Here is an 11831-nt window from a genome sequence, read left to right on the forward strand (position 1 = left end):
CTTGAAAAATCACCGTCTGGGGGCGAACCAGCGTTAAAATCAACTTGGGGGCGATTGGGTTCCCAGCCGCCGCCCCCAGGCGCCGATATCGGCCCAATTTTGGCGCAAATTTGCCCGCTTTTCAGCCCATTTTCGGCCCGCTATCGGCGCAAATCGGGCCATATTAGCTGTGCTTCGACGCAAATTCAACATAAGCTACTTTTTAACACATAGTTCATCACAGAAAATCAATAGAAATCAAATAGTTCAACTACAAATAGTTCAATGCAAATTATATAGTTCAACAAATAAAAACTCATATTTCATCACACGTCGAGCTAGGCGTTGCCCTTGAGCCTCCGTAGGTGCTCCACCAGATCCTGCTGCAGCTGTTGATGCACCTGTGGGTCCCGGATCTCCTGACGCATATTGAGGAAGGCAGTCCAGGTTGCCGGTAGCTGGTGATCAACTTGGGCAAGAGGACCCTGCCTGTAATATGGTTAAGTGTCAAACAGTGGCTCTTCCTGCTCGCTCTTAATGATCATGTTCTGCAAGATAACACAGCAAGTCATGATCTCCCACATTTGATCTTTCGACCAGGTCTGAGCGGGGTACCGGACAACAGCAAATCGAGATTGGAGCACACCAAATGCCCGCTCGACATCCTTCCTGCAAGCCTCCTGAACCTTCGCGAAGTGGGAGTTCTTGCCTCCTGGCACAGGGTTTGAGATAGTATTCACAAATGTAGACCATCTCGAATAGATGCCATCTGCTAGGTAGTATCCCTTGTTGTAGCCCATTGACCTCGATGTTCACCGGAGGAGAATGACCTTCAACAAGCTTGGCAAAGACAGGGGAGCACTGCAGCACGTTGATGTCATTGTGAGTTCCTGGCATACGAAAGGAGTGCCAAATCCAGAGGTCCTGTGTGACCACTGCCTCAAGTACCACACTACAACCGTCTTTCGCGCCTTTGTACATCCCTTGCCAAGCAAATGGTCAGTTTTTCCATTTCTAATGCATGCAGTCGATGCTTCCAAGCATCCCAGGTGGACGCATAGCCGTCGGTATCCCGCCCTGCGCGGCCGGAGCGCCGGAGAACTCGCCCAGAAAGGTGTGGAGAGGTTGCCGCGGCGAAACCCCTCTCTTTTCCGGCGGGGAATGGCCTATCTAGCGGTGGTGGGCGGTGGGCGGCGTCGGGACCGGCAAGGTGGCGGGAGGTCGCGCGGGGGTGGGGGCGAATCTAGCCGTTGGTCTTCACTTTTTCCCTGACAGTGTGGCCCAGACGTGGTTTTCTCTTCCGCCGGAGCCCCCGAGCGCCCCACGGTATGCTGGGTTCGGCCTGGGATCGCCGGGCCCAAAAACGGGCCAGAGCCGGCGGATTTCGGCATATTGGGGGCGCGACTGGGGGGTTTTTTCGGCGCCGGCGAGAAAAAATTCGCCCTGGGGGGCCTGTTGGGGGCGCGGCTGGAGATGCTCTAACATCCATGCTCACAAATGTTCTCTCAGATGGAGTCCAACATTTGTCCTGAAGAATACCCAATAAAGATGCACTTAACTGCCGGAGGATCCAATTTATTGACTGATGGCCTATGATCACGATCAAAACAAGTGCAACCAAACATCTTGGGAGGAACTGGAAATTTATTTCTACGAAAACCAACTCACACGGTGATTTCATACCTGTCACCTAGGATGGCATGCAATTGATCAAGAAGGTGGCCATCATGACAACTTCACTCCAAAGGAACTTGGGCACATCCATGGTGAACATCAATGCCCGGGCCATCTCCAGTAGGTGGCGATTTTTCCTTTCAGACACTTGATTTTGAGGTGTGTCCACAAAAGATGTTTGATGCAGGATGCCCTTGTCAGAAATGAAGGCGCCAATGGCCTTGTTAACATACTCAGTGCCATTGTCTGATTTGAGTTCTTGAATTGTCACATTAAATTGGGTCTGAACAAGTGCATAAAAAGTCTGGACCACCTCATCTTTATGTCTCGGAAATAAATGAATGTAACGGAGTACTGCATACCACTGGTAGATAACACTAGACATGTCCATACATCAGAATGGATTAACACAGAAGAAGATATGCTCATGATCTCCTTACTCACATATGAGCCCCTGGTATGTTTAGCAAACTCACGCGCATCACAGTTCAGCTTGCTCTTGTCCACACCACTCATTACATCAACAAATACTTGATACATTTTGTCAAAAGACATATGTTCCATACTACAGTGATGGATTAAGGCTCTAGCCTCTTTATCATCAGCAACTGCAGCTAGCATGTGCATTCCCTCCCGGTCTGTCTTGCTGCGGTCCATGTACCACAGTCTCCTACGCCTCGCTGCAGTCCTAAGACTCTTGCCCATTGATCTCTCCTGGATCGAGCACACAACCTTGTCCATAATTATTCCACAATCAATTTGGTCAATCAAAGCACTCAAGGATACTAAGTTGACGGAAAAAGCTGGCACATGCGACACTGAGGATAATTCAATACACAGTGTGCAGCAGACTGTCCCAACTGTTGTGATGGGCTAGGTTGTGCCACTGTCGTGTAAATAGTTTTCTAATGTGTGTGGGACTGCGGAATATGGGATGCGAACTCATTAAAGTCTCCAGAAACATGTTGTGATGCTCCAGAGTCAAGCACCCATGCATAATTTATTTTATGAGATGCTATTGATGCGTGTTCAAAACTAGCCATGGACAGGGGTGCGTGGAAGTTAGCTATCCACGCGCCAGAACCATAAGTTGGTTTCGAGATCTTATGGGTATCAGCTCTAGCCTACCCCAACTTGTTTGGGACTAAAGGCTTTGTTGTTGTTTTTGCTATTGATGTGTGTTCAATCTTACCTTTTATTTGTCGACAAAGTTGACATAACTAGTAGCAGTCTCCTGTCCTCGCTGCTTCACCTCGGCTGAGGTAGCTACATTTGCCTTGAGAGCATTCCAATAACCACCATGCCCAGTCTGACCACCACTCCCATTCCGACCACCTCTGTTGCTGCTGCCACCACTATACCCTCTGCCTCTTATGGGTGGTTCTATGCAAATCCGACTGATATGCCCTGGTTGACCACACTTGTAACAATCCCTAGAACCTCATTGGTCAGCCACTCTGTAAGCAGATTCATTTCCATCTCTAGATTGCAGGTGTACCTCTTCCTGGGACATCGCAACAATGTCCTCATCTAGAGACACAAGCGCTGTATGTGTGCCTGCTCTCAAAGCCTTGATTGAGACCTTTTAGAAACTGCATCACATGCCTGCGCTCAACCCAATACCTGGCAATCTCCATGGATTATGCATGGGGAAGCTAAAGTGGATCACACATATCCAGATCGGCCCAAAGGTGTTGCAGCTTATTCACATACACCAACACGTTTTTCGTCACAGCATGGATCTTGTCTTCGATTTGAGACATGAGCATCAGAGTTCCCCTACATGAGTACCTTTTGGACAGCAGGGTCCACACATCAGAAGCACTCAAGAATGCCTGAACAGACGCTGCAATAGCAGGAATCAGAGAACTGAGCATACAAGCCAGTATCATGGAGTCAGTGACACTCCACTTTTTCCATTCTGACCTCTCCTTGCCAACCGGTTCTTCAACCGTTCCAAGGACATGTCCCATCACACCCTTTGTCTTCAAGACCAACAAGGCCCGCCTGGTCGGCCCGCCTCGACCAGCTCAGGTAGCTGCTCACGCCATTCAACTTGACATCATTGTGCATGAGCTCAAGCAGATCTGTGTGGGACACAACAATGGCGCCACCTGCAGGAGGTGACCCCTCGGCAGCTTTCATAATCATGAGCGACGCAAGTTTCTCTATAGCAGCAGTAAATTCAGTCCACATGACTGCCTCCGCCTCCTCTTCTCCTGGATGTACCATCTACACTGTTGCGTCCTTCCTCTGCAATCAACAGCCACACCACAACCAGGATCACTCACTTCAGCTACTCACTTGGCTGTGAGACCTCTCCTACGTGCGCCAGCACCAAGCTAGCCAGCAGCGCCACCACCAACTCCAACCAGCACCAGCAGCTCTCAGCAGAATAAGCAGTACCGCACGCAGCAGCACCTGTGCTTCCTCTGCCAAGCAGCACCAAATCACCCAGCAGTACCACAGCACCCATTTCGTATTCCTCTGCCAAGCCCTGAGAGTTCAGCAGCCAGCAGCAGCGCCTCCCGCGCGCACCACGTCCCTCTAACCAAGCCATCGAGAAACAGCACCAGAAGCAGCAGCAGGCAATGAGAACCAGCAAGGGGGCGTGGAGATCCTCGTGACCCTGACCAAGCCCCACCGTCGTTGTGCACCAGACCTCGTTGCTGACCCCTGCAGTTGCCCCGCAGCCCCACCGCATTGCGAGCTGCACGCCCACAACCGCCCAGATCCGCTGTTGTCTTCCCGCCGGACCCCGCCGCCTCGCCAGCAATTACGCCACCGTCGCCGCCTCCTCCAATACTCTGCCCTCTGATACCATGTAAGCCGTAGAGGAGGGGCTCCTAACCTGCTTGATAGGTTGTGGCGGCACTTGTCTCCGGACAGGGACGAGCTCGTCCTTCTTTAGACTACCCATAGTGGGCAGTAACTTAGACTAGTAACATGCATATGTTACTAGTCTATGTTACTACCTCTATAGTGGGGAGTAACATATGTGTGGTATCATGCAACTCTTTATTTATTAGGTTGTAGACTCATCTTGTCTTGGTATGTGTGATGTTACTCATAGTATGAGTAACTAGCTATGTTACTACATGACTCTCTTTCATCATTAATTACTTGCCACATCATCTATTTTGTCTAGATAGGTGTGATGTTACCACCTATGTTACTCCCACTATGGGCAGTCTTAGGTCAGTCACGATATAGGCCTGGGCCACATGGGCCAACAGGGATGGGCCACACATACAACAATATTCATGACTATGTTCTTAGTCAGGGTGCAAATGCATAGAGAAATGCTGACAACAGAAGATTTTCTGGTAGCACAATTGCACAGGGATTCACTATATCAAGGATATAACAAATAACCAAAAGTATACATCCATTAGCTATCAAAGAGTTGCTCCAGACATCAGCTGAGTATGATTTGACATAGCAAATGCACTAACAAGGAGACATCGGAAAGAATCAATTTTGGGGATGGATATGATAAATGGAACTTTCACTTACAAAACAGAAATCCCTCTCCTAACATTTTTCCTACTCCCCGCCTGTCCCACTTTAGGATGATTCACGGATCTTTGGAGAAGTGTATGCGACGTAGATCCATTATATACACATAAAGTTAGCCACTCATATATAGTGTTGGCTTCCTCCCCCTGAACCGCTCCCGCGATGCACCCCGCGCGCGCGTCAGGGGGGCCCTCGATCCGCCCCGGCGAACTCCTTCCCCTCCAGCCTCTCCTCCCCCTCGCCGCCGCCCCATGCGACGCGGGCGGCGGCGGGGCCTTTCCTTCCCTCCCCTGTTCGAGGCTGCGGCGGCGCGGGTTAGCCGCTCGTGGGGTGCTGTCACACCCTGCTTTTTGTAACATGGCATTTGCATTAATAAAGCATGAAAATTTGGACCAACAAAAACTTTTGCATTATTTGGCTTTTTATTTGGAGTTGGTTCTTCTCTCTGTGATTTTCAAGTGCTCTTTAAAAGTCAACACAACTCCACCTCATATACTTAGTCTCCTTGCCCCAAAACCCCCTCTGACCAGAATCAAATTTGAACAACTTTGTACTACCAACTTTCTCTCCTTGATCCCAACTTTTGTGAACATGATCACATGACTAAATGAGGCCACCACACCAAGTGGTGCATCAAGGAGAAGTGATTTGCTCAACTAGATCTGCACAAGTTCATTCCTGCCAATTTCTAGGGTTTACAAAAGTTGCATTGGCAACTTTGCCCAAATGAGCTCAAAATGGGTGGAAGGCCCTAATTATATGTGCCATTTCACCCTGTGGAGTCGCATGACAAATGGAAATCATCTACTTGCCCAAACCAGCATCAAACACCTTCTGCCACTTTACCAAAATCCCATTTTTGGCCTCTCCCACTAATCTCCATGAGCTCTGCTTTTTACCACAACCCCTCCTAGTTCCCCCTATCACCTGGATGCTTTTCTGCCCGAGGAAGCAATGATGAAGGGAGGGGGAACCCAATTTTTCTTCTCTGGACAACAGATTCCTCCCTCTCTCTCAGCCTCCTTCTCTCCCCTCAGCTTTCCAGAGCATCCAAGGCTCTCTCCAGCTTTTGCCCATGCCCCCTCCAGCTGCCAGACACAAGTGGACGCGCGGGGACGCGGGAAAACCGCGGATGCCGGCCAAAGTCGCGCTCTGGAGCGCCTGGCTGGGCACCCGACAGTTGACGCCACGTCCCCCGACCACCTCGAGCCTCCCCCGCGCGCCAGTCGATGCCCCTCGACGTGCGCTCCACGCCAGCAGGCTGCCCACTTGCTCCCGCGCCCTTCTCTCTCTCCTGCAGCTCGCGCCAGAGCGCCGCCCCGCTCGGCCAATGCTCGCGCCTCTCCTGTGGCCCGCCCGCAGCTCGTCCCTCTCCTCCTCTCTCTCCCTGGCACCCTAAACCACTCCCACGAACACCCCCGAGCCCCCATTCCCTCTCTAACGGCCACCTGAGCCGATCCCGCGGGCACCCGTAGGCCACGCCTACGGTGGACCTCGGCCAGCCTATAAAAGGCAACCACGAGCCCCTCTCTCACTCCCTGTCGCTCCCCCACACTCCTAATCAACCTCCCGCACCATCCATTCGTCTCCAGAGCCGCCCGACTCGAGATCGAGCTCGAGCTCCGCCGCCTCGGCTCGTCGGCGTCCGCGCGGTAAAGGCCTCCTCCGCCCCCGTTTTCTCTCGATCTGGAACCGCGCGGCCTCGCTGACCCTTTCCCCTCTCTCCCCCACTCTTTTTGCAGCCGGGAACGACCGGAACCATCGACGCCCAAAGCACCTCCGCCGCGTGACCTCGTCGCCGGCGAACCAGGCTGCTCCGGCGACCATCTCCACCACCACCCGAACGGCGACATCCCCCTGAGTCCAACGGTACCACCCACGCATCCTCCCGTGCCCTATATCACCGCCGGCGAGCACGCCGTCGCCTCTGGACGGAGGTAGACGACGACGGCCGTGGGCCCTGTCCGTCAGCCTCACGCCCTGACGGGTGGGACCCACCTGTCGGGTTTAAAAACGCACACGCGCGCGCACCGGTTCGCCCGTCGGTTGAAGGCGTACTTCGCCTTTACGCCTTCGACGTGGCGGCCTCGCGCGGGCCGATTTCCCCCCGGGGCCTGCTGCACTGTGGCCTTTCCGGCCCAGTGGCACAGTGCCACTTTTCTTTTTCTTTTTCTATCACTTTTCCAAAAATTCCTCAGGATAAAATATTTATCCAAATGCAATAAATCCAACTCCTAAAATCTTAGAATAATCCCACCTATTTATTGATGTAACTTTCACACACATCCATTACACTTTTCTGCACTGTTCAAATTTAAATTCAAATTGAACAATAAAATCCCTGTTTAAAAATCCAGTACTCTGTCCCCCTAACTCCAAATCCAAAACTAAGAATTTTCCCCTTCTTAGTTTTCCTCCTAGTATTTTACAAAAATAAGTTGACATTTTTCTGAGCACTTTGACTTTTCTGTTTTTATTATTGTCTTATTTTTCCGTTGTTTTCTTGCGACGATTAGATCCCGTGTTTGACGTAGTAGTTGGAGAAGAAGAAGGAGAAGGGCCTGAAGACTTTGAAGACCAAGCCAATCAAGGCAAGCAGCCCTTTGACCATGACACCCCTCTTGTTCATCGGTACCCTTTTTTTTTTACCGATTGCATGATGATGAAATATGACGGTGGTAAACTTGTTGTGAACCACCACATGATGCATACCCTACCTATGACTTTACCTTGTTCATGATTGCATTGACAAGAGACTAGTTGATGCAAAAATGATGCATGTGTACCATGAACTCTTCGTGGTTACATTCTTTCGAAAACCCCATCGGGTGCCCCTAATGCCCTTGGGAGATGTTGAACTATGGACACCACTTGCGGAAGAAGTGATGTACCAAAAGAGAGCTTTTGGTGTGTGTATAAAATGATGGATTAGATTTATGTGTGATTACCGTCCCAACCAAACATGTGCAACCACTCTACCCCTTTATGGGACGGGGCATTATTGATTACCTAGGCTGATACTAGCATGGGGCCCGCATTACTAGTGACGGGAGAGTCGTTGTTGCGCTCTCTCGGGACGGGGTCGTGCCAGGTAGGGCGGCCATGACTGTTTTTACAGGGCACCGGACACACCGTTGGTACCCCGTGCTTGTGGTATGTGATAAATACGGGAGCGAGGCCCCACAATTTTAAGATATGAAACGTTGGGCACGGGGGTTACTACCAATCGAGTGGACTCTATGTTAGTGTCGTCTAGGGAAAGATAGTGATCGGGTGCTTACCCCGGGTACTTGAGGTACCGCGGGATCGTGGATGACACGAAAGCTTCCCGGATCTTGTGGGTAAAGTGCGCAACCTCTGCAGAGTGTCAAACTATTCGAATAGCCGTGTCCACGGTCATGGACAGTTGGGAGGTGCTACTTAAACTATGTCCAGAAATTTTACAACCTCAGTGCACGTGTGTGTAGAAGTGAACTATTTGTGTCAAGGTGGTGACTTGACATGTTGAATGGCATGGCATTCTCAAGGTTACCCAAGTTCATTGATGCATACCCCACAAGTTGATAGGACATCCCAACTAGCTTGAAGCTAGGTTGCTTACTTGTTGTACAGTTGCATTGCTACTTTGAACCAAATCATGGGTTGCTTGCGAGTACATTCAAAGTACTCATTGGCTTGCCACTGGTTATTTAATTGACCAGGCATGGAAGAGCAGGAGTTCGAGGAAGAGTTCTTTGGTGACGAACACGCGAACTAGGACGCTTCCTAGTCAGAATGCCTGTAGGGTTAAGGCAGATGGCATGGGTTCTACTTATCAACGAAGATTTCCGCTGCTTGTGTTTCATCTGATGTTCAGCCCTTAAGGCTTTATCAATGTAAGACTTGACCATAATGGTCACAATTTGTGTAAGACGGTATGTATGGATGTAAGACTCTTGAATTCAGCTTCTGTGTGTTCAGTGAGCATTGATCTCTGGGATCACTGTACACGTGCATTCGGTGACCTCGACTTATGAGTCGGGGCACCCACAGGTGCGGAGCTTGGCGGGGCTCTCGGCGGCGGGGACATCGGGCTTCGACGGCTGTTAGGCTGGGAGTGGAGGTGCGCCGATGCGTCGTTGGTGGCGGGGTGTTGGTCGGGCTCCCCCCGATCTGGATCTCGATCTGCGGCGGGCGGCGCGGCTGGTGTTGGCGGTGGTGGTCCCGCCCGCCGGTGGGCGTGTCTTGTGGGGGCTGGTCGCGGTTGTGCGTCGGCGCCATACCCCCTTGACCTTGTGGCTCGCCATGACGGACCCTTCTCGGCCCCATCTGGGTCAAGTCAGGGGCTTTCGGCCGCAGGCTTGGCGGCGCGGCGACTAGTCCGAGTCCCAGCGGCGCGCTCGTGGTGGCGCGGCGGCGGGGTTGGCTGGTGGTGGCGCGGAGGCTGCGCGCGCCTGTGCCGCGGCTTTGGTGCAAGTGGCGGCCATGGTGGCTGGTTGCGCGGGTGCGTACCCGGCGGCTCCGACGCTTGGAGCTCGTCGGTCAGCGCGGGTTGGGCAGTGGCCCGGTGTGGCTGCTGCTCCGGCTGTGGGTGGCTCCACGGCGGCTTGGCAAGTCGGCTATGGCGGCGGCTGGCGTGTCTCGGCGTCGGCTCGTCCGTAGGCCGCTTGTGTCGGCCTTCGATCTGTCTCCTCATCGTCCGGGTGCTATTTCCGTTGAAGTGATGGCCCTCTCCCAGCTGTGGCCCATCGATAGTCTCGCGCTAGGGCAGAAGGACCGAGCTCGTCTCGCGCATGGGAGCAGGACCGTGCCCGTCTCGCGCCCGGCAGCAGGACCGTGCTCGTCTCGCGCCTGATGTGGCAGGACGAGTCGATGGAGGCTAGTTTGCCACGGGGTCCGCCTGTCTTTTCGGTTGGGGCAGCGGCGGGTATCGAGTGAGGTGGTGTCGAGGTCTTGGATGCCGAGGCGTCGGCCCTGGTGGTGGTAGCGTGGTGCTCATGGGCAGAGCCCGTCGCTCGGTGTTGCCCGACGGCCATGGCTGTGTGGGCGGCGTGGTAGCCGGGGTGTGGCGTTCGGTGGCGGTGAGTGTTGGCCGCGGTGAAAACCTGCTCTATCGACCGGCGACGGCGTTGCTTGTTCCCTTCTTGAAGGCGTCGTCGCGGCTCTCATTGCCCGTCATGTGGATCCAGGGGAAACTCTGATCCTCGGATTGGACGGTGGCGGCACTCCGGTGTCGTAACCTTCCTGAAGGCATCGTCTTGGAGCTCACCGTTCGTCGTATGTGGCTTCATTTCTTCGCGGTGGCGTGGTCACTGTTGGAGTCCCCGGTTGCTCTTGTAGTGCTAAGGGTGGTGTTGCTGCGCTCAGCGCCTATGTATCCTGCCTTGGGTGTGTGCGAGTGTTGTGGTGGCGTGCATTTGTACCGGGTTGTTGTCAGTCATTGCTTTATATATAAAGCGGGGCGAAAGGCTCTTTTGCTAAAGTTAGCCACTGACTTAATTTTGGGCTATACAAAAATTGCCAGCACCGAGAATAATAATGCAATACTTACTGTTTTTTGAGAAAAAATAATGCAATACTTACTGCCATAACTCGACCTGTGAACTCATCCACAATAAGCACCTCCTTGCTACGAACAATATAATTCACATCTCTAAGGAAGAGCTCCTTGGCTTTGATTGCATTTAAAACATATGAAGCCCATTGTTCACGAGGATCATATAAATCATCTATGTCCAGTATTTCTTCAGCGTCAGCGTAGCCTTGTTCTGTTAGTAAAACATTTCTTTGCTTTTCATCAACCTGAAAAAATAATATTTATAAGAGAAACGAATTGGATTGTAGCTGACAAACTAGTAAACAGGAGTATGAATACAAGAACAGATTTATGGCTAGGTCAAAGAGAAGATCTATCAGCAATGTACTCGTATATTTTAAAAATGTACTATTCTGAAGTGAACAGCAATAGAATACTTCTTACAGAACGTGCAAAAAACAATTACCCTTCTTTTCATTAAGAGGAGAAGCACAATTGTTACAAGAGTTAAGAGCCAAGGCAACAAGTGCCACCCATAACAACACACAACGGTAAGTGAATATTAGTACCGGTATTCAAACAAGAACACAGGTGAAAGATGGGGACAGAATACAAGTTTCTTTCAAGGCAAGCTACATGATTTCATGTGCTGCGTGTGCCACATGCATCGGTTGTGCCGCATGAGCCGCTTGTTGTGTTTTTTCGTTTTTTGGGCTTGTTGAGTGGTGCCCTCAGCAGAACCCCCCTTTTTGGACCTGTGTGTGCTATCGTGTGAGTTTGTGCGTGTGTGCGCAGCGTGAACCTTGTTGTTTTGTTGGACCTTGTGGCTCTGGTGTTTGCTTTATTATATATAAAGCGGGGCAAAAGCCTTTTTCGGTAAAAGGAATAAAGTTGTGAGGCTGAAGCGTGATGACGGGGTGCTTACAGAGCGTTAAGGAGTATTGGTCTGCTTACAGAGTGTTAAGGAGTACCGGTGTAGGTGTCCATACGTATTCGTCCCTGGGTTTCTGATCATGCCCTGTTCCTTGAGTATTAGTCTAGATTTCATTCCTTGTATCCCAAGTCTCTTGTACTATATATTTGCCCCTTGGCCTATGCAAACAGACAAGTTGCTCCTCTAACATGGTATCATGAGCCCAGGTTT

General features: G+C 51.5%; 1 protein-coding gene across 2 annotated transcripts in view; it reads right to left on the reverse strand.

The window, feature by feature from the left end:
• LOC119275939 (protein translocase subunit SECA1, chloroplastic-like) overlaps window positions 1-11831 on the reverse strand; it is a 61599-nt gene that overhangs the window by 40743 nt on the left and 9025 nt on the right. For both annotated transcript variants that reach the window (XM_037556876.1, XM_037556875.1), the window contains exon 5: window positions 10735-10953. In XM_037556876.1, the coding sequence (XP_037412773.1) occupies window positions 10735-10953 (219 nt within the window). The remainder of the gene's footprint in view (window positions 1-10734; window positions 10954-11831) is intronic.

Source organism: Triticum dicoccoides, chromosome 3B (assembly GCF_002162155.2).
Source record: "Triticum dicoccoides isolate Atlit2015 ecotype Zavitan chromosome 3B, WEW_v2.0, whole genome shotgun sequence".
Classification (NCBI taxonomy): domain Eukaryota; kingdom Viridiplantae; phylum Streptophyta; class Magnoliopsida; order Poales; family Poaceae; genus Triticum; species Triticum dicoccoides.